Raw genomic sequence first — 26,849 nt, 5'->3', positions numbered from 1 at the left:
GTGTTTGTCAGTGTAACACCTCAAATCATTTTCCTATTCCCTCTGGCTGCAAACACCTTTTGAAAAACACACGCTATGTTTAATTTTGATGGGGCTGGGGGAATTTCTAGAAGCAACACCTAAAGCCAAGACATCACTTTCAGAATGAGAATTTCAGGCATTTTGATGGGCTGGTAACAGAGAAAGGTGTGGCATATAGGGAGTTGGGAGGGGATGTGAGGTGTGATAACTAGGCATCAACATAATACCACAGAGCAGAGGGTCAGACCTTACAAATCACATTTTATAGATGAGACAAGTCAGCCATAGAGAGGTGACAGCCACTCAGCACCAGGGCCCAGGGTATAACACAGTCCCCTGACTTTCCACTTCCACTGCAATTTAGCTAACCCTTGGCACTCACACCTGCAATGTCCAGGGCTTGGGCCCGTTTCTTTGTATCCTGCAAAAGATTAGAACTGAGGTCTGCAGTGAAACTGTGCTGTGTCTTGTGGGTGGTTAGGAAACACCAGACATTTGCAGACTCTCGTTGATCATGCATCTTTACAAGCTAATTTTGGTTTGTTATTATCAAAAGTATACTTTGGGTTAAGACAATTCTCTTAATTGTCCTTGAAATGTTTGCTGAAGAGAATTGTGTTGTTTTATTTGTTCCTTTTTGTCGAAAATGTGGTACATCCACATGGTTAAAAATTCACACAACACGAAAAGGTAAAAAGCTTTAATCTTAGTTCTAACTTCTAATCTCACAATTCGCTTCCTAGAGGCAATTGCTGTCACTGTTACTTGCGTATCCTTCTCAAGATATAAAGGTGGAGTGGTAGTTTAAATGAAAGCACCAATGAAATATCTGAAACAAATTTCATCAGAATTATTTAACAATGGGTAAAACCCTCAATTTCCACTGACCCAGTGTTTCTACTCTGGCCCCTATTTAACTCATCTTCTTGTTTCTTTTTCCCTTTTAATTAAATGTTAACCCTTCTACTTTTCTGGGTTGAGAATACAGGGTAGGAATATGGCAGGTAGCGTCAGCCACTATCATTGGCTCATAAAGAAGGTTCTCCCTGGCACAGTATTAGGGGACCAGTAAACTTGGGCAGAATGATAGTTTGGGAAGGGAAAGAAGGTGGAAAATAACATTTATTCAGCACCTACTATTTGACAAGCACTTTATAAATATAACTTCATAAGGTGAGTGTTATTATTTCCAGTTTGTAGGTAGATACACAGGGGTGAGAGAGATTATGTAAATTGTCTAAAACCCTGCTCTGTCTAATTCCAAAGCCCCTACTTTCTTGACTGTTATTCCTTCTGGACAGGGAATTTTGGTGGGTCCTGCAACTATTTCTTTTTGGTGGAACAAATATACAAGGTATCAGTAAGATTTAGTCCTTTAAAGATGAGCTTTGTCTTCTAAATCTCAGGTTCTTCTGTAATTATACATGGTTTAGGAATACAATAACTGCATATTGTGAGTGTATAAGTTCAACTTAAAAAATGCAGAGCTTGATGTGCCCGTGGAATTTTTAGCAGGAAGTTGAAAATTTAGAGCTGACTGTGAGAGTTGGGCAGATGGGTGATTTAAAGGTCATCAGTAAACAATAAAAGATCACCAAACAAGAGAGAAGGCTGAGGACAGAAAATAGAAGAGCCTGAAGATGAGCTTCTAGAAGAGGCTATTGACTGATGAAGGGTGATCTTTGAGAGAATGGCTTCAGTCAAGTGGCAGAAAAGAAGCCAGATTGCGTGTGTGTGTGTGTGTGTGTGTGAGAGAGAGAGACAGACAGAAATCCACTTAATGTTTATGTTCACCTTGTGCCTTTTTGTGAGTTTATGAGATTAGACCTGCCAGGCCTTTTTTGTGAAGCCTGGCATTTTTCCCAAGAGGATCAGTTCTGCTTAATGAGGGCAACTCAAGTGAATCCACAGGAAAGAAAAAAGAAAGTGATATTTTAATTTTATTCAGCCTGAAACACAACGGTACTCAAGGAATGTGCCTGCGATTCTGAATCATAAATGTATCAATGCCTCATTTTATGGAATAGAGATGTGTACTTCCCAAATTGGCTGCAGAGTGAGTAAACATTATTTTTCCACTGAATTGAGCTATAAAATGACTGGAAATTTCCCATGGGGAAGAAAAAAATAAAGAAAGAAGAAAAACATACTTCCAGGCAGGGAAGAACTGGACATGTTGCTGACTGGCTGGCTTTTGATGTGTAGAGGTGATGTGTAGACAACTCCATGCTTTCTGGGACTAAGATTTGTGTTCCTTCCTCCAAACACCACCCCAGACTATGAGGATTGCTTTAATTTCCTCCCCCTTCATTCCCATCATTTTCTTTTTGAGGGACTATTAAGTCTAGTAGGCTGCCTGCAATATTTTGCTTTACTTGAGGTCCCTTTAACACAGGTTGAATATTCCTTACATTCAAGAGTTTTGGTTGTAGAAGCCCAATAACTTCCTACTTCAATTCGGTAAATTCATATTATATATATCAAGTTTACTTGGAATGGGAGGTCATATTGCCTAGTGCTTAAGTGCATTGGCTTTGCAGCCACAGAGACCTGGGTTTGAGACCCAGCTTTACCATTTAGCATGTATATGAGTTCGGATCTATTAAAATCTCTGAGTCTCAGTTTCCACATCTATATGATGGGGATAATAGACATACCATGATCACTGGATTATAAAAAGTATTAAATTATATTAAATATAATTAATTCATGCCCTTGTGTTGAATATTTACTGTATCCACATTCAAAAGGGGTGGTAATAGGAATAGTTATGGTGATGATGATAACAATAATACAGAATTTTGTACCAGTAGATTGCCCTTTTTATTCATTAAACACAAAACGAAAAAGAGCCAACAAAGGAGATAAAGAAGTCCTAAATGTTCTGCCACAGGAATCCGTTTTTATTGTCCAAAGGTATGCATTTTTTACTGCTTTCTAGAATCTCAAGCCTTTTACAATTAGTACTTCTAAAAGAATTTTTTTCTCCAGTTGGAAAGTCAAGATATTTTTTTAATCTACAGATAAGAAATGCTACCATATTCTTGAGACCCTCCACTTCAGAAGTCACATCACCATCCAAGAATGTACTGCCTAGGGTGTCTTGTTACTTTGTTAGCTAAAATGTAGGCAGAACTGTGCAATGTGTGTGCCAGCCCAAGTCCACTTGTTGGCACATATGATCATCCACTAAGTCCAACTTCTCCCAGAGAAGTTTTGCTTACAGTAACTTGACTAACCATATTGTCAAGAGCTAAGCCTCAAAGACTAACCATACAGTGAAATGCATTAACGCCAGGCTGCCTATTATTTAATCTGTAACCACTGCTTTCCATCCTTTCCTTGCGTTTGGACCCTTACTACCAGGTTAGATTTTAGGGTCCACCATTTTATCAGTTCCTTGTAAATACCCTTAATTATCTTGTCTTTCTCGCTGCCTTGCTGATGGCCCAGCAAAGCCCTTTCTTGCTTGCCTATCTGCTTTCTCTTGCCCATATCAGAGCAGCTGAATGTTGCTGGACAAAGTCATATGACTGGTTGACTAGTTTCAGCTTCACTTAACTCATGAGCACACATCTTGACGTGGGTACTCAACACTGGTCAGCAAGCCTACCATGTTTCTATAAGAAGGTCACTCTCCCCTTTCTAAAATGATCATTTCATATTTTCTTCTCCATTCTCAAATCTCCCACATTCCCTTCCAGCCTTCTAAAGGATGATCTTGCTTCATTTTTCACTGAGAAAACAGAAACTTATCGGATGGCAACTCCTCATCTTTCTATGATCAAATCAATAAATCTTCCTGGCAGGATCCTCCGACCTGCTATAATAGAGAAAGTGCCCCATCCCCTCAAAAGCTTGTCTCCATCATAGCATGTCTCTAACTTTAACGAGGATGTGAATCACCTGGGGGTCTTGTTAAAATGCAGATTGTGATTTAGTTGCTCTGGAGCAGGGCCTGAGATTTTGCATTTTTTAAAAATTCAGTTTTATTGAGATATAGCCACATACCATACAGTCATCCACAGTGTACAATCAAGTTATTCACAGTACCATCATAAGTTATGTATTCATCGCCACAATCAGGTTTTGAACATTTTCATTATTCAAAAAAAAAAAAGAATAAAAAATAAAAGTAAAAAGGAACACTCGAAACATCCCATTCCCTCATACCCCCATTATTAATTTAATTTTTGTCTCCATTTTTCTACTTATCTGTCCATACACTGAATAAAGGGAGTGTGAGTCACAAGGTTTTCACAATCACACAGTCACACTGTGTAAGCTACATAGTTACACAATGCCTTCAAGAATCATGGCTACTGGGTTGCAGTTCAACAGTTTCAGGTATTTCTTTCTAGCTATTCCAATACACTAAAAACTAAAAAGGGATATCTATATAATTTTTAAGCATAACCTCCTTGATGCCATTTGAAATCTCTCAGCCACTGAAACTTTGTCTCATTTCTCCCCACCTCCCCTTTGGTCAAGAAGGCTTTTATGTATATATGTTATATTCTACAATAAAAAAATATGATTAAAAAAAAAACCAACCAGATTTCACTCCCTATTCAAAGTTCCATGTAATTATGGTGTTTGAATAAACTGACCATACAAGTTAAATTAGATAGTTTGCTACAAAAAGTATAGATTTTGCACCAAATAAACATCTCTTCCTTTGGTATCACACAGTTGAAGTTTTAAAACACCATCAATATTGTCCTTGACCCATTAGTCTGATTTGCCCTAATCCTAACCAGATCAGCTTCATTCATATCTCTAATTGAAGTCTGATCTCTTTTTCAGCTTTTTAAAAACAGTTTCTGTATGTGCGAATACTGATATTTATAGCTGCTGAACTTTAGCTCTGAGTAGGTTTTGCATTTTTAACAAGCTCCCGGGTGATGCCAATACTGCAGTTCTGTGGACCACACTTTGTGTAGCAAGACTAGATTCCTATTCCTTCTTTCTTTCTCAAGGCTTCATTCTTTGAATTACCACCTCTCAGAACTAGGTCACTTTTAGCATCATTTAAGTAGGCTCTAGTATCTACCATTTTAAAAGCTTTTCTGATCAAACATCTCCTAAAACTGCTACCTCAATTTCTCTATTTAGAAAAATAATACATACTCATTTTAAAAAATCCGTTTACCAAAACATATCACACAGAAACTAAACCCTTATCCTCAGGTAATCTGTTTAAGCAATCTGTTTTTCAAATCAATTTTTTTTTAGTATGGAAAAATACTTACATATGGAAATCACCTCCCAATTTTTAGATGAGGAAACATGATAATAAACCAACCATTTTGTACTCAACCATACAGAATGTATCATTTGTCATGTGTATTATCATTATATTGCTATATAAAAAAAGAAACAAACATTAGAGATAAAATAGAAATCTTTTCTGTTTGTCTCCGTAGTGCTTTCTTCCCTCTCCAAAGGCAACCATCAGTGTGAGGCTGGTATGTATTTGTTAGGCTTAGATCAGCTCAAAGTATCAGAAACCCTAACACAGCAGTGGCTTTAAGGAGGTACAAAGAGACATCTCTCTTGCATGAAAGTCTGGGTGGATGTCCAAGGAGTTTTGGTGCTCTATGGTATCCAAAACCTAGGTTCCTACTGTCTTGTAGCTCCAGTATCTCACAGTCCAAAGCAGCAGTGCCAGTTGCTGCAATTACTTCTGCATTTCAGTATCAGGAGGGGTATACCCCTGAAATGGCTATCACAACTGTAAAATCTTCCCTCATGTGAATTTTACTTTGTGCACACTTCTGCTTATGGCTCCATAAATAATTCCACTTGCTTCTTTCTTTCCATAATTCCTCAGAGTATTTCATCTGTTAATGGACTCTTTTTTTTCCTCAATAGTATATATTATTATTTTTAATGTTTGGAAATTAAATTTCAGAGGATTCTTTCCCTATGTGCTTTTGCATTTTACAAATTTTGCAATAAAAAAGCCTATACATCCTTATTTGCCAGCCAAATCATGTCTTTTCCCCTGATATCTCTGAGAGAGTCAATGAATGGCTCAGCAGAGGGACTGAATTGCTGCAGCTGCCTCAGTTGCTTAAGTGAGAGGCCAACTCCTACCATGCCTTCTATTCCAATCCTTGGTTCCTGGAGCTGAAGCTGAAGGTGAGGAAATGTCACGAGGGCCCAGGCCACCTGCTCCTCCTTCTCCACCAGAGTCACTATGCCACTGTGGTAGACCAGCATACCCCCGGCTTCAGCAGCTAAGCTGCCATAATAAAGAGTTTTCACTGTAATGGTTGATACAGTGTCACTTCTTTCAAAAACCAGGTATAAGCCATGTTTGGTTTCTGTTCCATCCCACTACAGGGAGCATCAAGAAGAATTTGGTCAAAATATTCTGGTAAGAATGGAGGTTCCCCTTCTCTGTCCTCAACCATCTCATGTTTAATCACCTTTCTTCTATCAAAGCAAAATGCCCCGATGGAACTCAGTCCCAACAATAAAGCAGTCTGCTTTATTTTTTCTACTTTGTTGGGTATTTTATCCAGTGCTATTACTTCTCCCAGAGATCTTTATTTCTTTATGCAGCTTTGATTTATTGTCTGTTGTCCTTTCCTAGCAGTGACAAACTCTCTCATCTTTTGTGTATCTGGGAACAGTTTTGCTGGATATAAAATTCTTGGTTGGCAATTTTGCTTTCAGCACTTTAAATATGTCAATCTGCTACCTTCTTGCCTCTATGCTGTCTGATGAGAAATTGGCACTTAATCTTACTGAGGCTTTCTTGTACATGACATGTTCCTTCTCTTACAGCTTTTCAAATCCTCTCTTTCTCTTTGGCATTTGACAGTTTGATTATAATATGGTGCAGTGTGGGTCTATTTGGGTTTATTCTGTTTGGAGTTTGTTGAGTGTCTTGGATGTGTATATTGATGTCTTTCATTAAATTTGGGAAGTTTTCAGCCATAATTTCTTTGAATATTCTCTCTGTCCCTTTCTTTCCTCTCCTTTGGAACTCCCACAATGCATATATTGGTATACTTGGTAGTGTCCCACAGGTTCCTTGGGGTCAGCTCTTCTTTCTTCATTCTTTCTTCTTTCTGTTCCTCAGACTGGATGATTTCAATTGTCTTCAAGTCCTCTGATTGTTTCTTCTGCCAGTTCCAATCTGCTGTTGAACTGTCTAGGGAATTTTAAATTTCTATAACTGTGGTTTTCAGTTCTTTTTTGGTTCCTTTCCATGATTTCCATCTCTCTATTGATATTTTGTGTTCATCTATTGTTTTCTTGACTTAGGTTTTTGTATGTATTTTTCTTTAGCACTTTCAGAATATTTAGGACCATGTTTTGAAAGTCTTTGTCGGGTATGTTCCAGGTCTGGTCCTCCTCATGGATGGTTTCTAATGCTTTAATTTTCTCTTTGCCTGGACTATCACTTCCTGTTTTTTTGTAAGTTTTGTGATCTTTTGTTGAAACCAGAATACATTATTTTAAAAATAAACATTAAAAAATATGTTAAAATGTCTTCCATAAAATGTTTAAGTGGGTGGAATCCATGTGGTTCATCCTCAAGGCTTGGTTCTGGACTCCTTTCTCTTCTCATTCTATACTCCCTCTCCCTAAGTGATCTCATCCTCTCCCATGTTCACATTCCTTTCCTCCTCTGATGATTCTCAACTTCATACCTCTAATCCTGGATACTGAGCTTTCCTGCTTGTGAAATAAGTATATCTACTTGAATGTTTCAAAGGCAATTCAAACTCAGTATGTTCAAAACTGAACTTTGTCTTGTAGCTCCACATTCCCTTGGGTATTGCTTTCATCAACATGGTCCCAGCAGGCTCATCTCTACCATACCTGCATTGCAGACCACAGGAAAGGGTAAAGAAGTGGAGGGTCAGCAGCTTCCTTTTACAAGATGAGCAAATTCCAGAATTTGTTACCATCACTTCTGCTAAATTCCTTTGGTCATAATTCAGTGCCATGGCTATTGCTAGCTGACTGTAAGAGAGTGATTTAATTAGCTATTGCTGTGTAACAAACCACCTAAAAACTTAGTGGCTTAAAACAGTAACCATGTGTTATTGCTCACATAGACAAGGATCAGGTGGGCAGTTCATCTGGTCTTGGTTAGGTTGATATATTTCACTGTCATCAGCTGTGCATTGAGTAGGTGGCTCTGCTGATCTTGGCTGGATGTTCTCGTATATTTGGGGATTGGATGGTCTAGGATTGTCTCAGCTCTTCTCCATATCATCTCTCATCTTCCAGCAGGCTAGCCTGGGGCTTACTCTCTAGGAATAGAAGGAGTCCAAGAGTGCACAAGGCCTTTGGCACATGACTGCGTCTGCCATAGCCTACTCACAAAAACAAGTCACATGGCTAGTCCTGATTCAAGGGGTGGGGAAAAAGACTCCAACTTTTCATGGCAGCAGCTGCAAAGGAAGTGGATACCAGAAGGATTGAAAATTGGGGCCATCACAGGGAGACTAGGGAATTTGGTTCCTAGTCGGGTGACCACATGCCCAGCTAAAATGCTAGTGGTTCTCTTACTAAAAGAAAGAAAGGGAGAATGGATATTAGAGATAATTTACAGAAACAGTTTCAGAGGAATTATAGCTCCCTATTCATCTTCCCTTTCTAAATTGAGGATGCACTCTCAATCTCTTACAGTAAGTACTACTATTCTGACAGAATTTCTATTTTTCTTTACTAGGGCATATTTTTTATTCTTTCTTGATCTTTCTGACCCAGCAACTTACTCCTTGCCCTCTTAATCCATAAAACAAATAAAGATAAATTCCTTACAAACGTATTGGGGGTTTAATATATATAGTCTTTGAGTTATTTTTCAGTCCCATCAAGGCAGCATTTTTATGTAAATCTACTTTTTTCCCCCCTCCCATTCTACTATTACAAAAATCCCAAACAATAACTAAACAATACCATTCTCCTCAAATCTAGCAGCCCAGATCTGGACTGACAAGTGCGTCCTGGTATTTTATTACATGCCATGAAGAACACATGGCATTTTTGGATTAATATGAACATGTTTTACATTTAAATAAAGATACACAGCTATGCTTGAATTCAAAAGAATTTTTCCATATGTTCTTAAAGTGAAAGGAGTCTCTAGGGGATTTTTAATAACCCCTGGTGTTTCTCAACATGTTTCTAATAATTGTCCGTATAATGCTTTAATTTTTAAATCACACTATTTGGGAACTGTATGGTGATGAACATAGAGTCAGCTATTTAGTTAAAGGATGGAGGCATAAACTGCCAAAGTTCATTGTGGTGGCCGTCTTCATTTATTTATTTGCTTGTCAGTAGTTTCATAGTGGGGACTCTATAGATGATAGAAAAGGTGTCATCATATTACTCCTAGGCCATTTCAGCACAGAGATAGGCTGTACCGGGGACGTGTGACCTCTCACTGCTGCTTTCTACTGTTCTTGCACTATGGATTAAGAATCTTGCTTGGTGTTTCTCAGTGTGCAAAGTGACACTGACTGTAAAGCATTTGTTACTTTTCTGTTGCATAGCTTGACAGAATTTCTCAGAAGATCTGTTTCCTATCAAACAGGATGCGATTGTCATCCTGAACTTTGACCTCTCATCTAATTTTTAAAAAGATGGATGGGAAGGCAATGTCAAGTGGGAGGAGGAGGAGGACATGACAGTGGGAACAGGGCTTACAAGAACTTGGAAAGAGGTCAAAGTTATTGGGTTAAGGCTTTTTTGGTAACTGAAAGCCCCGATACTTGGTGCTCTGGAGCCGTTGATGTTTGGGTTGGCCCCCACTTTGACTATATGGATTTATACACAGGTAAGAAAGATGAGTGATCACATTCTCTTCTTCATTTTTCTGTGTGGGTCTCATGCATAAATTTTTTTAAATTCAGGAATTTCCTTTTTTCTAGTCCTCTCAAAATGCATATTATTCATACTACTCATTCTGAGAAAGACATACATACCTTAAGCCGTGTTTGGAGATGTAAATGAAGACTTCAGTTGGTTTAAATTACTCAAATGCCTTCAGAACCAGGGAATAAATGAAGAGGGCTGGGTGTGAAAGCCACAGAGAGTAGCAGGAGTTCTTCAAACTGTAGAGTGCACCTCTCTTTTAAAAGGATCATTAGGCATCACATTAAACACTGTTCCTTAGGTAAAACATTTCTATGGGCCAAATTGGCCCTATGTGATATTTCAGACCTTAGGCTGAAATTTAGCCGTAGCACGTAAGTCCACATAGGGTGAACCAACAGACCTGGTTCTGAGCCTGAAGGGGTCCTGAGATTCAGGACTTTATTTTAAAACTGGGAAAGTCCTGAGCAGACTGGGAGAAATTGGCCACCCTAACTCATTTTACCAGCACTCAGGGTGAATATGAGAGTGAAGAGCGATTGGCAGAGAAGGAATATTCCAGGCTCAAGGAAATCAGCTTCCTGGGGTAGGGGGAGCATGGATGAAAAGGAGTGCCTGGCCACCATGGAAGTTCCTCAGAGGCTAAGCTGCTTTGAGTCCCTTGAAGGTCTCAAACCCAGCTGTGGTATAGCCTGAAGTGTGCTATGGCTCAGAATACAACCAGGCCTGCTCCAGATTTTCTCCAGTCTAGCTTGGGATACAGGGTGTACCTGGAAGGCTTGAGGTCCTGGCCCACATACCAGAGAGCCCTATAAAAAAGGGACATTTTGACAGAGGTAAAAAACCACTTTGAAATAAAATAAATGGGTAAGTCAGTGTCCTCTAATAGGGCTTTTTTTTGTGTGTGAAATTCAACTGTTTGTCTTAAGTAGAAACATCTCTTTTTAGAGCACAAATATTATACAGACATTAAAAACTTGTCATGCCTAATAATTAATATCCTCCTTTATTCCAAGTACTTAGGTGAAAAGAAGTTCAGGGGTTTTCCAAGTGATACATTTCCCCATGGCTGGTCAAATTTAACAAAGCACCTCTAAGATTAGAAATCTGGTTCTTGCTATTTGTTCTCTGATCAGGTCCACACCTCCTTAAACATTTTTTCCCCTATTTATTGAAGACAGCAAAACCCATTCACCTAGGAATTGTATAGCACCTCGATCCTAAGACCGAATTATGCCAATATATTTTCATAGTACTATGCCTCATAGTAAGAAGAAAGTATGCGGTTTTGTGGTTGAGACAAGGGCTCTGATGTCACAGGCTTGGGTGGCAATCTCACTTTGGCACCTTTCTAGCTGTGTGTGACTGAGGGCCGGGTAAAACTGAAAGAGTGAAGCTGAGGTTCCTTTTAGATAACTTATGGCCTGTTACACAGTATGTTCTCAATAAATATTTCCTTTCTTCTTCATTCCCAAACCAGTATTTCAGGATGAACTTCTAAGTTTACTTCTTAATCCTGAAATAAGAAATCTACAACCTGGGGACTTGCTATTCCCCACGGATTCCTATAGAACAACAAATGAAGATTGTTCCACTTGTAGTTTTATGACAAATTAAGGCCATACCCTTCTGAATTATATAAGAGCAATAGATATCATCTCAAACTTTGCTTTTTTGATGACCAAGAGGCCTGCCTCAGTCAAGGATCTGCCAACATTTTATCTAACACAGCTGCAAAATACCATAACTAGCAATAATTGATGCAGAAAGCTAAAAGGACACAAAAGCATTTCTGAGTTTTAGAAGTGTTTTCCCCATAATTATTAGCAAAACTATTTAGCTTTCTGAGAGCAAAATTACTCCTAAATCTTATTTTACAAACACTGCTGAAAATTTATTGGAATTGTATTGCCTGCTGTGATCAAAGATTTCAAGTAAAGTTGCCATATTATTTGGAATCTAGACTTAGCAGGCTCAAACACAAGTTTGTTGGTCTACAGCGGTAACGTCAGACTGGGATTTCTGTAAGTTTTTACATTTTGAGGGCAGGATACATTTGTTTGTCTTCAAGTATTCAGAGTTCATAAAAGTGGGAAAAGAGGTTTTATAGCCTCTTCAAATCACCAATTGTCATAAACCTTAAAAATGCCTCAGAGGAAAGCAAACACAGATTTATGACAGGATTTACTACAGGAATTATTATGATCTCTGCCTACTAAATAACACACATTTTTAAAATGATGTGAAATACAACCAGATATGAGATGAAGAGTATACTATTTCAGATATATTATCTAAAATGTGTGTCCAATTGAGTTGACATTTTAAAAGAAGAAAGACACATTGAATTTAAACTCTGTCAATAAAAGTCAGTATTAATTTCATAGGCCAGGTTTAATTAGTCAAAAGTAAAAAAAAAGCAGTTAATAAAACTGCATATTACTATAGTTCAATGCTATTAGAGTTGAATTTTTAAATCTAAAGCATTAAACTAAAACTAATAACTTGTGGTGAGAAAAGTCTGTAGGCAATAAAACATTCTGGTTTATATTCTAAAAATTAAATATTGAAATATATTAATTAAAGGTTATCTTTTTTAAAGAAAGAGATCTTACACAGTTATCTACATTCCCCTCCCCACCATGATTGTCTAAGTCAGAGGTTGGCAAATTATGACCTTATAACCGTGGGCCAAATCTGGCTACTGTCAGTTTTGGAAAATAAAGTTTTTATTGGAACACATCCATGCCCATTCATTTATGGGTTGTCTGTGCTTCCTTTCACGATGATTACAGAGCTGAGTAGCTGCAACAGAGACTGCAGTGTTTTGGTGTCACAACTATCTAATTTGTGTGTGTGTTGCCTTGGCATCCATCTTGGGGCACAAACTCCCCCGGAGCTCAAACTTGCACCTGTGGCCACCACCCACAACCCTCACCTAAAACCCACAGCTGGTCCCAAAAGATAAGCTAACCGTACCCACTGCCTTTGGACTCCCAGTTCCTTTCCCTCTTCATGTGTTTGCTTTAAATGAACCAATCCTGGACTCCCATGGGAAATCTACTAACCTCTAGCCCCGGACCACTATAAAGGCATAACCCCCCGAGCGAATCACGCTTCCCCTCATGGCAGCCCTCTCTTTCAGGGACCTGTGAGTAACACACTCTCTCTTCTCATGCACTATGGACTCGGAATCCCATTGTGTTATATCTGACCTCCATCTGGACCAAATTTAACCCCCAACTTAAACTAATTAGAAACATCTGACATGGTTGAAAATGTTTTAAAATAATATGAATGGTGAAAAAGCTATTAAAAATAGGAAAAACATCCCCAGATACTTTGGTTTACAGGTGGCATTTCTAATATTTAAATATATTTTCTTTAAGATATCTTTTTAACCACCAAGAAACAAAAACCATGTTTTGAATCAGATACTTGAAATGTTTAAATTGTTAGAGGTGAATGACTTACACTTGTAAATAGGCAGTAAAGATATTAATGGTTCCTTAAATGAAACCATGCTGTATGGTGAACCTGTAACATAATTAGTACAAGAGTAGTTTCCAACATGCCTTGTAACACAAAGAACCCTGAACATCAGTCAGCATGTCAATGTGTTTTTTCAATTGCGCCCTTCACTATTCTGCCTCCTATGGCTGCATTCCTAAAATAGCTTGAAGGTCAAAGTCAGGCAGACATACCCGTCACTGAATGTGCTGATCGTAACTGGTAAAGTTGAGTTTATGTCTTCCACTAAAATTATGGAGGGAAAAAAATACCAAAACAACAGGTGAACTCATTGCCTCTCCCCCCCCCCCCCCCAATATATGGGACCTGACTCCCAGGGGTGTAAATCTCCCTGGCAATGCAGGATATGACTCCCAGGGATGAACCTGGACCCAGCATCATGGGATTGAGAACATCTTCTTGACCAAAAGGGGGATGTGAAATGAAACGAAATAGTTTCAGTGAATGAGACATTTCAAATGGAGGTGAGAGGTCACTCTGGTGGACATTCTTATACACTATATAGATAACACTTCTTAGGTTTTAAGGTATTGGAATAGCTAGAAAGAAATACCTGAAACTATGAAACTCCAACCCAGTAGCCTGGACTCCTGAAGACTACTGTATAACAACGTAGCTTACAAGGGGTGACTGTGTGATTGTGAAAACCTTGTGGATCACACTCCCTTTATCCAGTGCATGGATGGATGAGTAGAAAAATGCGGACAAAAACTACATGAAAAACAGGGTGGGATGGGGGGATGATTTGGGTATTCTTTTTTCCTTTTATTTTTTACTCTTACTCTGATTCTTTCTGGTATAAGGAAAATGTTCAAAAATAGATTAGGGTGATGAATGCGTAACTATATGATGGTACTGTGAACAGCTGATTGTACACCATGGATGATTGCATGGTATGTGAATATATTTCAATGAAACTGAATTTAATTAAAAAAAAAACACTCAAGTGTAGTCACTATCACAATTTAAAGAGAAAAAGGAAGAGAAAAGTAAACTCAAACATGCTTGAACACAATCACAATGATCAGCTCAGACTTCACTTTCACTAGAGGATTATTTTTGGAGACATATATTTTAATTGTTGAGTAAAGAAAGTTGTAACAGAAAGGATAACTATGAGAAAGCAATGTCAGGTCAATGATAACTACTGAAACAACAATAAAAACATCAGTCTATACAGAGCTGGAGAGATTCCACATGCTAAGCAATTCAACTGCAAAGAAATATTAGAGATTTGAGATGAAAAATAAACTTTAACTTGTAACTGAATTAGACAAGCCTTACTGTATGTAGTGCTATGCCAGTCACCAGGACACAAAGCAAATGGTGGGTTTCCAGAAGTGCATGTATCAGCCACAGTGATTTATTGAGTGCTTTAATAATACAAGTGTACATCAACTGATCCACAGTCAAAAGTGGCAGGTCCCTAAGAAATTTACAAGCACTTTAAGTAAATCAAAATACATATTATTTTGTTCAATCCAACAGTCTTCTGTGTGTGGGACAGAAGACTAGTGATAAACAGAGTTTCAGTAATGCACAGTGATTCTGATTTAAGCTTTTGTACAAAAACTTGTTCCCAGTAGCATGCACCCACCAATAAAGACTTCAGTACAAAAAATTAATCCTAGCACTACATTAAAGTAGAAATGAGATATAATTCTGAATTCGTGTGTTTCCTGAAGATCACATAAAAAGAACAAATTCAAAATAAAACAAACAACATCAAATAAACAAAGCCACACAGTAATACAAAGCTTTGTAAGAAAGTTCTTACTGTTACAGATCCAACATTGTTTGCACTGAAAACAAAAATTCCCACCTACTTTGAGGTGGGGAAATAAAAATCCCAAATCTTTCTTTCAAGTTAACAGAAATCAGAGAGGGAATAAAACAAGAGAGGGAAAGGGGGAGGCAGGAGAGGGAGGGGAAGGAGAGAAGAGAAAGTGTATGTGTGTGTGTGATGACATACCATCACAAAATGATTCAAAACTTAAAAATAAGGAAATAACTGAGGTCGAGAGGGGTTAGGTACGGCAGGGCTATCGATGCACTTGGTGAATGTGCTTGCACAGGTCCGGCAGGGGCAGCAGGCAGCAGGTCCCTATGTGGCGTACCGCTTAGTCCACTGTCTGGCCATCCGGTCGTGCTCCGCTCTGTTGGTCATGTACTGCGTGGCAATGCTGCCTACCAGAGGGTCCGCTGGAAGGGAAGCAGAGCCGGGAGTCAGTAAATACCAGCACCTCTTCCTCTTTCTATGTCAGGGAGGGAAAGGAGTGTCTGGAAAGGAGGTCCTTATTCAAGGAGGACAGAGGCTGCTGGTTCTAATCTGGAACAATGCCTTTGAAGCCAAACCAGTGACCTGCCACCAAGAGCCAAGATCACATTTCACATCAGCGGCCTGAAGAGTCGTCTACCTGTGCTTTTACTGGTACTTCTTGACACATTTGTTGGCAAATCTTTATTTCCCTGTTAGTCCCCACCACACATTTCTCACCCTACTCTCATTGTTTTCAATAGGTATTTCACTGAGAAAATGCAGGTGGGATGTGCGAAGGGGACTCCAAAGTCCTTGATGGAGATCCCATTGGAAGAGGTTATGATTCCTCAGCAACTCTTCTAGCCCTGGTTACTGCCATAGGCAGTGGCTTATTCTAGTCACCTGCTTAACTCTTCAGAGCTCATCTGAACACAATCAAGCAACAGCTGTTAGAGACACTTATCTGGGGAGCACCAAAAAAATCCAAGTAATAGCTCATCATTATAAAAGTAATAGATATTAACAATAGTTAAAACTTACTGATTTACCATGTTCTAAAACTTTAACATATTAACTACACACATCTCTGAGGGAGTTGACACATGAGGAGACTGAAGCATAAGGAGGGTAATCCATTTACCCAAGACAAGGGTGGAGCAAGGCCCTGAGCCCACAGCCTTAACCACAAAGTGCTTGAGAGACTATTCTTCATCCAGAGAAGAACAATGTTTAAAGAAAATCAAAGCAATAAAAAATGAAAGTAATTTAGTTTCCTGGTCCCAGAATCAACCCCTTCCCTCCAGTTCTCTGTCACTCTTCCCTTGATTTTTATTTCCCCTACTTTTGGTGTGGAGACTTGGATTAGAGAAGGTAGATAAGAAGAATAAAAAAGGAAAAGGAGAAAAAAATCATCAAAAGCGAATGTTAAATATGGAAAAAAAGTAAAGATACAGTAATGTGCCTGTGGTCTAACATTAGCGATAACCTGGGAAGATTCTGAGATGTTAAGCTAATAAGATATTCAGTCATGCCTTCTCAATAAAAGTATAATAGAAACACCATTTAGTTGATCTGCTGAGGCTGATGATAACAAAGCCTTTAAAAGCCCGGCCCAAACACCTTAATTTTTCTTGGATTTGAGCCACACTTTTAATAATTATTCTAGGGAGGGGCCAGTTTCTTATATGCACTTACATGACAATTAATAGAATACCTGATACATGGGTTTGTTCAGAACTTTTGCCTCTCTGCATACTCTTTGAGATTTTTCTCCTTCACTTGCCTAAATACTGAAATAAAAACTCTACCACATAAGCCAGCCCAGACAGGATTCATGAAGATTTAAACCAGCAACACTGAAAGTAGACACAAAAATACCTGGGAGATGGTCAAAACACACTTTTTAAAAATGTAGTTCTTCAGTTGACACTAAGACCTTAGAGTCTAAAGGGCCAACACAAGGTCTGAGTCACATTTCTCTACCCTTGAAAAGAGCATCTTGTTCCAATTCCTGGTAGTCAAGAATGCAAAGCCTAGTGTAAAACTTGGGCACACTCAATATCTTAATTCAACAACATTCAAGACAGGTGTTTAGTGCTTGCTTTGGTAGCACATATACTAAAAGTGGAATGATACAAAGAAGATTAGCACAGCCCCTGTGCAAGGATAACGGGCAATTTTGTGAAGTATTACACATTTTTAAAGATCAGTAGGAATTAGAAGGCCTGAATGGCACTCTCAACCAGCTAGACCTAACAGACATATACAGAACACTTCACCAAACAGCAGCAGAATACACATTCTTCTCTAGTGTACACGGATCATTTTCCAGGATAGATCATATCTTAGGTCATAAAACAAGTCTCAATAAATTAAACAATACTAAAATCATATTACGGATCTTCTCCAACCAAAATGGAATGAAGCTAGGAATCAGTAACAGAGAGAGAAACGGAAAATTCACAAATATGTGGAAATTATACAATGTACTCTTTTACCCATGCATCTTTATTTTACTAATCATCTACCCATACACTGGGTAAAGGGAGTGTCAGTCACACAATTTTTACAATCACATGATCACATGATTAAAACTATATAGTTATACAATCATTATCAAAGATCAAGTTTACTGGATTACAGTTAACAATTTCAGGTGTTTCCTTCTGGCTATTCTGATACACTAGAAACTAAAAAGAAATATCTATATAATGAGTCAGTAGTCGTAATCATACATTAAATTCTAATTCCTCAGTTACACCTCCTCCCTCTCATTTGATCATTCTCTCAATCATCCGGGTATATCTGGGCAATGATCATTGTAGCTTCTTCATGCTGGAAAGGTGTGTTGACCTTCTGGGGTAAAAGAATGAAACCGGTTGAAGTTCTTGGAGAGACAGGTACCTCTGGGTTTCAGGGCTTACTTGGTATAGGAACAATCTGGAGGCCTTAAGTTTCTGAAACGATAAGCTTTCTTTAAAAAAAATAAAATTAAAACATTTCTAGTCTTAGATGGAGCCTAGGATATTCTTTAGAATTTTCAGGAATACTGTTGGTTGGGGATTGCCATACTGTGGCAATCTGCAATATCTGGCTGTGCTGGTTTGGAGCTGTTATGTATCTGAGAAAAGCCATTCTTGTGGGACAGACCTATTGCGGGTGGGGCCTTTTGATTAGGTTGTTTCTATGGAGATGTGACCCAGCCCAATCAAGGTGGGTCTTAATGTTCTTGATGGAGTTCTTTATGAGATGATAAAAGACAGAAACTGAGAGAGACATTTTGGAGACAGCCATTGAAACAAGAACCAGGAGAGAAGCTAAGAGATGAAATCCAGAGTTTGCCCTGGAGAAGCTAAGAGAGGATCCACAGATGCTTAGAGACAAAACACTCTGGGAGAAGCAAGAAGGACCCACAGGAGCTGAGAGAGAAAGCCATTGAAAACAGAGCCCAGGAGAAAAGGACCAGCAGATATTGTCATGTGCCTTCCCACGTGATAGATGAGCCCTACATGCCAGCAGCCTTTCTTCAGAGGTTATCTTCCTCTTGATGCTTTAATTTGGACATTTTCATAGCCTTAGAATTGTAACTTGTAACTTAATAAATCCCCATTGTTAAAAGCTAATCCATTTCTGGTATATTGCATTCTGGCAGCTTTAGCAAACTGAAACACTTGCTAAAGCTTGTATGAGAAAAATCTCCAGAATGATCTCTCAACTCTATTCGAAATCTCTAAGCCACTGAAACTTTGTTTCATGTCTTTTCCCCTTTTTGGTCAAGAAGGCTTTCTTAATCCCATGAAGCCAAGGCCAAGCTCATCCCCAGGAGTCATGTCTCACCTCTGCCAGGGAGCCATATACCCATGAGAGTCAATGTCCTACGTAGTGGGGAGGGTACTGAGTTTATTTGTAGAATTGGCTTAGAGAGAGAGGCCACATCTGAGCAAAAGAAGACGTTCTCTAGATGTGACTGAGGCATAATTATAAGCAGGCTTAGCTTCGTCATCACAGAAGTAAGTTTTAGAAGGGCAAGCCTCAAGATCGAGGGCTTGACTTACTAAATTGGGAGTCCCTATATGCTTGAGAGATTATCAGGAATTCCCCTGGTGAGGAAGTTTAATAGTTCCACATTTTTTCCTCCAATCCCTCATGGGACTTTGCAAATACTTTTTTATTTTCTGGCTAAAATACTCAGGAATGTATCAGGGTATTACATTAATTGGTACAGAGTAACAAAATCTCATTCCCTCTTCTAGGTTCCATGTAATTAGGTTGTTTAAATACACTGACTAGAGAGGTTAAATTAGATACTATGCTACAGAAAATTTAAATTTTGGACAAAATTAACATCTCTCCCATTGTCTTACACAGAAGTTGGAGTTTTAAAATATAGACAATATCATCCTTTACCCTGTATTCTGATTTACCTTAGTCCTAACCAGATCTGCTTCAATCATATCTCTAATTGAAGTCTGATCTTTTTATGAGTTTCATTAACAGTTGCTGTATGGAGTAATGCTGACTTTCTGAGCTGCAGAACTCTAACTCTGAGACTCAGGTGTCACACAGATACCTGAAGTTCCAGGGAACTACCAGGTGATATATAAAGAGCACAGCATCTCAGAATTTAGAAATATCAGTTAAAACTCGAATAAATGTGACTGCTGTAGAGCTTACAATGTAGAAACCTTTACAATGAGCCTCATTGAACAGTCTGTACTCCTTAATCATTGATTGCCAAATCCCTGCCCACTTTCTAATTCCTGATAACCTAAGCTCTTGAATTCAATTCTTAGAGTTTGCCCATTATAATTAGTTTATATTAGTAAGACCATACAATATTTTTCTTTTTACTTCTGGCTTATTTTACTCAACATAATATCCTCAAGGTTCATTTTACCTAGCTGCATGCCTCAAACCTTCAGTCCTTTGGACTGTAGCCACACAATACTCTATTGTATGAATACACCATAGTTTGCCCTTCCATTCCTCAGCAGGTGTACCCTTAGGCCGCCTCCATCCATTGGCAACTGTGGATAATGCTGCTACAAACACAGTGTGCAAATGTCTATTCCTGTCCCTGCTTTCAGTTCTTCCAAGTATATACCTATAAGATGGTTTCAGGATCATATGGCAACTATTCTGGTTTGCTAAGCTGGCGAAATCCAATATATCAGAAATAGATTTGCCTTTACAATGAGGGTTTATTAGTTCACTGATTTACAGTTCTAAGGCCACAAAAATGTCCAACTTAAGGCATCAAGACGTAGATACTTTATTTGAGGAAAAGGCTGATGGCATCTGGAACACCTCTGTCATAAGGGAAGGCACATGGCTGGCAAATGCTGGTCCTTTGCTCCTGGGCTGTGTTGCTTTCAGCTACTGATATCAGTGGCTTTCTCCTTAAGCATATGTGGGTTCTCACTTAGGTTCTCTGGGGCTAAACTCTGGGCTTCATCTCTTAGCTAAGCATCATCAAACATCTGGGTCTGTGTTGGCTCTGGTTTCATTGGCTGTCTCCAAAATGTCTCTGGGCATTTTTTCTCTCTAACTATCTCTGAGCTCTCTTAGGGACTCTAGTAAACTAATCAAGACCCACCCTAAATGGGTGGGGTCACATCCCCATGGAAATAATCTAATCAAAAGGTCCCACCCACAATTGGGTGGGTCACATTTCCACGGAAACAACCTAATCAAAAGATCCCACCCACAATAGGTCTGCCCCCACAAGAGTGGGTTAGAAGAACATGGCCTTTTCTGGGAGTACATAACAGTTTCAAACCAGCACAGCAACCCTATACTTAACCCTCCTGTGGAGCCAACACACTGCCCATCAGAGGGGCTACACCATTCTACTTCCCTACTCATAGTAAATAGGTATATCTCTTTCTCCACATCTTCTCCAGCACTTGTATTTTTCTATTTATTTTTTAAACAGTTTTATTCACATACCATACACTCTAAGTGTACAATCAATGGCTCCTGGTGTAATCATATAGTTATGCATTCACCACCACAATCTATATGTGAACATTTCTATTTCTTCCGCAAAGAAGAGAGAAAGAAAAAAAAAAAAGGAGAAACAGCAACAACAAAAATCCTATACCCCTTACTTATATCTCCCTCTTATTGACATTTAGCTTTGGTATACTGCCTTTGTTACAATTAATGAAAAAATATTACAATGTTAATATTAACTATAGACTCTACTTTGGATTAAGTGTATTTTTTCCATATATCATCGCATTTTTAATATCTTGCAATGGCGACAGTCATTTATTTCCCCTCACGTAAAAAGTTTCTTATATTTGTACATTTAATCATTATCAGTGTCCATTCTACGTTTGGCAAAGCTATACAATCCCAGTTTTTATCCACTATCTTTCCTTCTGGGGTCATACATGCCCCCAGCCTTCCTCTTTCAACTATACTCACACTCAGCTTTGTTCATTATACTTACAATATTGTGCTACCATCACACACTATTGTGATACTCATTTCTGAATCTTCACAATCAATCTTGTTAAACCTTTCATACTCCTTCAGCATCAAATGCCCAATCTCTACCCTCTTTCTATCTCTTGATAACTTGTGTTCTCAACTTTAACTCTAGGAGTTTGCTTATTATAGTTAGTTCATATCAGTGAGACCATACAATATTTGTCCTTTTGTGACTGGCTAATTTCACTCAACATAATGTTCTCAAGGTTCATCCATGTTGTTGCATGCATCATGACTTTATTCTTATGGCTGTGTAATATTCTGTCATATATATACCACAGTTTGTTTATCTACTCATCAGCTGATGGATATTTGAAATGTTTCCACCTGTTGGCAACTGTGAATCATGCTGCTATAAACATCGGTCTGCAAAAGTCTGTTCCTGTCCCTGGTTTCAGTGCTTCTGAGTATATACCTAGAAATGGGATTGCTGGATCATATGGCAGTTCCATGCTTAGCTTCATGAGGAACTGCCATACTACCTTCCAGAGTGGCTGCACCTTTCTACATTCCCATCAACAGTGAATAAGTGTACCTATTCTCCTCATCCTCTCCAGCACTTGTAGTTTCTGTTTTGTTTTGTTTTCTTTTTTTTTTTAAATCATGGCCATTCTAGTAGGTACGTTTCCATAATAACTAGTGAAGGTGAGCATCTTTTCATATGCTTTAGAGCCATTTGTATTTCCTCTTTGGAAATGTGTCTATTCATGTCTTTGGCCCATTTTTCAATTGGGTTGTTTGTCTTTTTATTGTTGAGTTGTAGGATCTCTTTATATTTTCTATATATTAAACCCTTATCTGATATTTGGTTTCCAAATACTGTCTCCCATTGAGTAGGCTGCCTTTTTACATTCCTGACAAAGTCCTCTGACATGCAGAAGTATTCAATTTGAGGAGATCCCATTTATCTATTTCTTCTTTCATTTCTTGTGCTGGCAAGGTCTAGGAAACCACTTCCTACTAAAGAGCTTTAAGATATTTCCCTACATTTTCTTAGAAAAGATTTATGGTCTTAACTCTAATATTTAGGTCTTTGATCAGTTTTGAGTTAACAATGTACTCTTAAGCAACCAAAAGGTCAAAGAAGAAATCACAAGGGAAATCAAGAAATATCTTGCAGCAAATGAATATGAAAAAGCAACATACCAAAACTTACGGAATGCAACAAAGGCAGGGTTAAGAGGGAAATTTATAGTTCTAAATACTTACATTAAAAAAGAAGAAAGACTTAAGAGACCTAACCTCAAAACAGGAGGATTTGGAAAAGAAGAGTAAACTAAACCCAAAGTGAGCAGAAGGAAAGAAATCACAAAGATCAGAGCTGAGATTAAGAAAATAGAGAACGAAAAATGGACAAAAGCAAAAAAGAAACAAACCCAAAGTTGGTTCTTTGAAAAGATCAGTAAAATAGACAAACCTTTAGCTAGACTGACACAGAAAAAAAAGGAAGACACAAATAACTAAAATCAGAAATGAAAACTGAGACATTACTACCTACCCCATAGAAATAAAAAAGGACTATAAGAGAATACTATGAATAACTGTACACCAAAATATTAGAAAAATTAGATGAAATGGACAAATTTTTAGGAACATACAAACTACCTCCACTAACTCAAGAAAAAACAGATCTTGACAAACCAATAATGAGTAAAGAGACTGAATCAGTATATCAAAAACCTCCCAGCAAAGAAAAGTCCAGGACCAGATGGCTTCATAGGGGGTTTTTACCAAACATTCCAAAAAGACTTAACTCCAATTCTGCTCAAACTCTTCCAAAAAATTGCAAAGGAGGGAACACTTCTTAATTCATTATATGGGGCCAATATTACCCTTATCCCAAAACTAGATAAAGATACCACAAGAAAAGATAATTACAGACCAATATCCCTTATGAGTATAGGCACGACAATCCTAAACAAAATACTAGCAAACAGAATACAACAGTATATCAAAAGAATTATACAACATGGTCAAGTGAGATTTATCTCAGGAATGCAAGGGTGTTTCAACATAAGAAAATAAATGTAATACATTGCATTAACAGAATGAGGGGGAAAAAACCCACATCAACATTTAAATTGATGAAGAAAAGGCATTTGACAAAATCCAGCATCTCTTGTTGATTAAAACACTTAAATAACCAGGAATAGAAGGAACTTCCTCAACATGATAAAGGGCACATATGAAAAACCCACAGTTACTACCATATTCAATGGTAAAAGACTGAAAGTTTTCCCTCAAAGATCAGGAACATGATAAGGATGCCCACTGTTACCAATGTTATTCAACACCGTACTGAAAGTTCTACTTAGAGCAATTAGGCAAGAGAAAGAAATAAAGGGCATCCAAATTGGAAAGGAAGAAATAAAACTTTCACTATTTGTAGATGACATAATCCCATATACAGAAAATCCTGAAAAATCCACAACAAAGTTACTGGATTCAGCAAAGTGGTGAGGTACAAGATCAACACCCCCAAATCAGAATTGTTTCTATACACTAGTAATGAGCAATCTGAGGAGAAACTCAAGAAAAAAAATTCCATTAGCAGTAGCAACTAAAAGAATCAAATATCTAGGAATAAATTTAACCAAGGATGTGAAGGACTTGTACAGAGATAACAACAAAATATTTCTAAAAGAAATAAAAAAAGACCTAAATAAATGGAAGGTGTTCTGGTTTGCTAATGCTGCCTCTTTGCAAAACACCAGAAATGGATCGGGTTTTATAAAGGGGGTTTATATGGTTACAAAGTTACAGTCTTAAGATCATCAAGTGTCAAAGGTAAGTCATCAACAATCGGGGACCTTCACCGGAGGACGGACACTGGCATCTGGAAAACCTCTGATAGCTGGGAAGGCACATGGCTGCTGTCTGCTTCAGAGTTCTGGTTTCAAAATGGCTTTCTCCCAGGACGTTCCTCTCTAGGCTGCAGCTCCTCAAAAATGTGACTCTTAGTTGCTTGTGGGGCATTTGTCCTCTCTTTGCTTCTCAGGAGCAGAAGACTGCGTTCAAAGACTGTCTCCAAAATGTCTCTGTAAGCTGCAGCTCCTCTCTCAGCTCCTGTGCATTCTTGAAAGCGTCCCTCTTGGCTGTAGCAAGCTCACTCCTTCTGTCTGAGCTTACATAGTGTTCTGGTAAACTAATCAAGGCCCACGCTGAATGGGCAGGGCCACATCTCCATGGAAATTATCTAATCAGGGTTATCAGCTGCAGTTGGGCGAGGCACATCTCCATGGAAACACTCAATCAAAGAATTACAATCTAATTAATACCAATGTGTCTGCCTCCACAAGACTGCTTTAAAGATAATGGCGTTTTGGGGGACATAATACATTCAAACTGGCACAGAAGGACAAATCCGTGTTCTTGGATTGGAAGACTAAATACTGTGAAGATGAGAATTTTACCCAAAGTAACTTACAGATTCAACATAATTGCAATAAAAATTCCAGCAACCTTCTTTGCAGAAATGAAAAAGCTAATCATCAAATTTGTGTGGAAGGATAAGGGATCCCAAATAGAATGAAGCTGGAAGACTCATACTTCTTGCTCTTAAAACTTATTACAAAGCCACAGTTATCAAACAGTGTGCTACTGGCACAAGGACAGTATTACAGACCAGTGGAATAGAATTGAGAGCTCAGAAATCAACCCTCACATTTACGGCCAAATGATTTTTGACAAGGGGACAAAGACTACTCAAATAGTTTTGTTAATAAATGGTGCTGGGAAAACTGAACATTGCTTTGAAAAAGAATGAAGGTGGACACCTACCCCACAACATATACCTAAATCAACTCAAAATGGATGAAAGACCTAAATGAAAGAAGCAAAACTATGAAACTCCTAGAAAAAAACATAGGGAAGCATCTTTAGGGCCTTGCTAGACAATGGTTTTTTTAGACTTTATACCAGAAGAACAAGCATCAAAAGAAAAAATAGAGCAACGGAATCAGATCAAAACTAAAAACTTTTGCGACTCTAAAGAATTTATCGTGAAAGTAAAAACACAACCTACACAATGGGAGAAAATATTTGGAAACCACATATCCAATAAGGGCTTACTATACAGAATATATAAAGAAATCCTACAACTTAACAACCAAAAGACAAACAACCCAACAAAAATATGGGCAAAGACTTGAATAGACATTTCTCCAAAAAAACATATATACAAATGACCAAAAAGCGCATGAAAAGATGCCTAACATTATTAGTTACTAGAGAAATGCAAATCAAATCCACAGTGAGGTTCCATTTCACACCCATTAGAATGGCTATTTTTTTAAAAAAAGGAAAATTATATGTGTTGGAGAGGATGCGGAAAAATAGGAACACTCATTCATTGTTGGTGAGAATGTGAAATGGTACAGCCACTATAGATGCCCATTTGGAGATTTGTTCTAGTTTGCTAATGCTGCCAGAATGCAAAACACCAGAGATGGATTGGCTTTTATAAAAGAGGGTTTATTTGGTTACACAGTTACAGTCTTAAGGCCATAAAGTGTCCAAGGTAATGCATCAACAATCAGGTACCTTCACCGGAGGATGGCCAATGGCGTCCAGAAAATCTCTGTTAGCTGGGAAGGCACATGGCTGGCGTCTGCTCCAAAGTTGTGGTTTCAAAATGGCTTTCTCCCAGGATGTTCCTCTCTAGGCTGCAGTTCCTCAAAAATGTCACTCTTAGTTGCTCTTGGGGTGTTTGTCATCTCTTAGCTTCTCCAGAGCAAGAGTCTGCTTTCAACGGCCGTCTTCAAACTGTCTCTCATCTGCAGCTACTCTCTCAGCTTCTGTACATTCTTCAAAGTGTTCCTCTTGGCTGTGGCAAGCTCGCTCCTTCTGTCTGATCTTATATAGTGCACAAGTAATTTAATTCAGACCCACCCAATGGGCAGGCCAACACCTCCATGGAAATTATCCAATCAGAGTCATCACCCACAGTTGGGTGGGGCACATTTCCATGGAAACACTCAAAGAATTACAATCTAATTAACACTAAAAGGTCTGCCCACACAAGATTACATCAAAGATAATGGCGTTTGGGGGGACATAATACATTCAAACTGGCATAAGATTACTCAGAAAGTTAAGTATAGAATTACCATATAACCTGGCAATTCCCTTCTAGGTATACACCCAAAAGAACTGAAATCAGGGACTCGTACAGATACTGGCACAGTGATGT

General features: G+C 38.4%; 1 protein-coding gene, 1 non-coding gene and 1 pseudogene across 3 annotated transcripts in view; 1 reads left to right on the top strand and 2 right to left on the bottom strand.

The window, feature by feature from the left end:
• Positions 1–4,892: 4,892 nt before the first annotated feature.
• LOC119526408 lies at positions 4,893–7,988 on the bottom strand (annotated as a pseudogene).
• A 6,760-nt stretch (positions 7,989–14,748) lies between these two features.
• UBE2E2 (ubiquitin conjugating enzyme E2 E2) overlaps positions 14,749–26,849 on the bottom strand; it is a 489,981-nt gene continuing 477,880 nt past the window's right edge. For both annotated transcript variants that reach the window (XM_037845691.1, XM_037845699.1), the window contains exon 6: positions 14,749–15,603. In XM_037845691.1, the coding sequence (XP_037701619.1) occupies positions 15,506–15,603 (98 nt within the window). In that variant the 3' untranslated portion in view covers positions 14,749–15,505. The remainder of the gene's footprint in view (positions 15,604–26,849) is intronic.
• On the top strand, positions 17,255–17,361 carry LOC119510380. The gene has a single exon (XR_005211910.1). It is a non-coding gene; the product is annotated as a U6 spliceosomal RNA (small nuclear RNA).

The sequence above is a fragment of the Choloepus didactylus genome, chromosome 1 (assembly GCF_015220235.1).
Source record: "Choloepus didactylus isolate mChoDid1 chromosome 1, mChoDid1.pri, whole genome shotgun sequence".
Lineage (NCBI taxonomy): Eukaryota > Metazoa > Chordata > Mammalia > Pilosa > Megalonychidae > Choloepus > Choloepus didactylus.
This window is presented reverse-complemented; position numbering and strand designations above follow the sequence as displayed.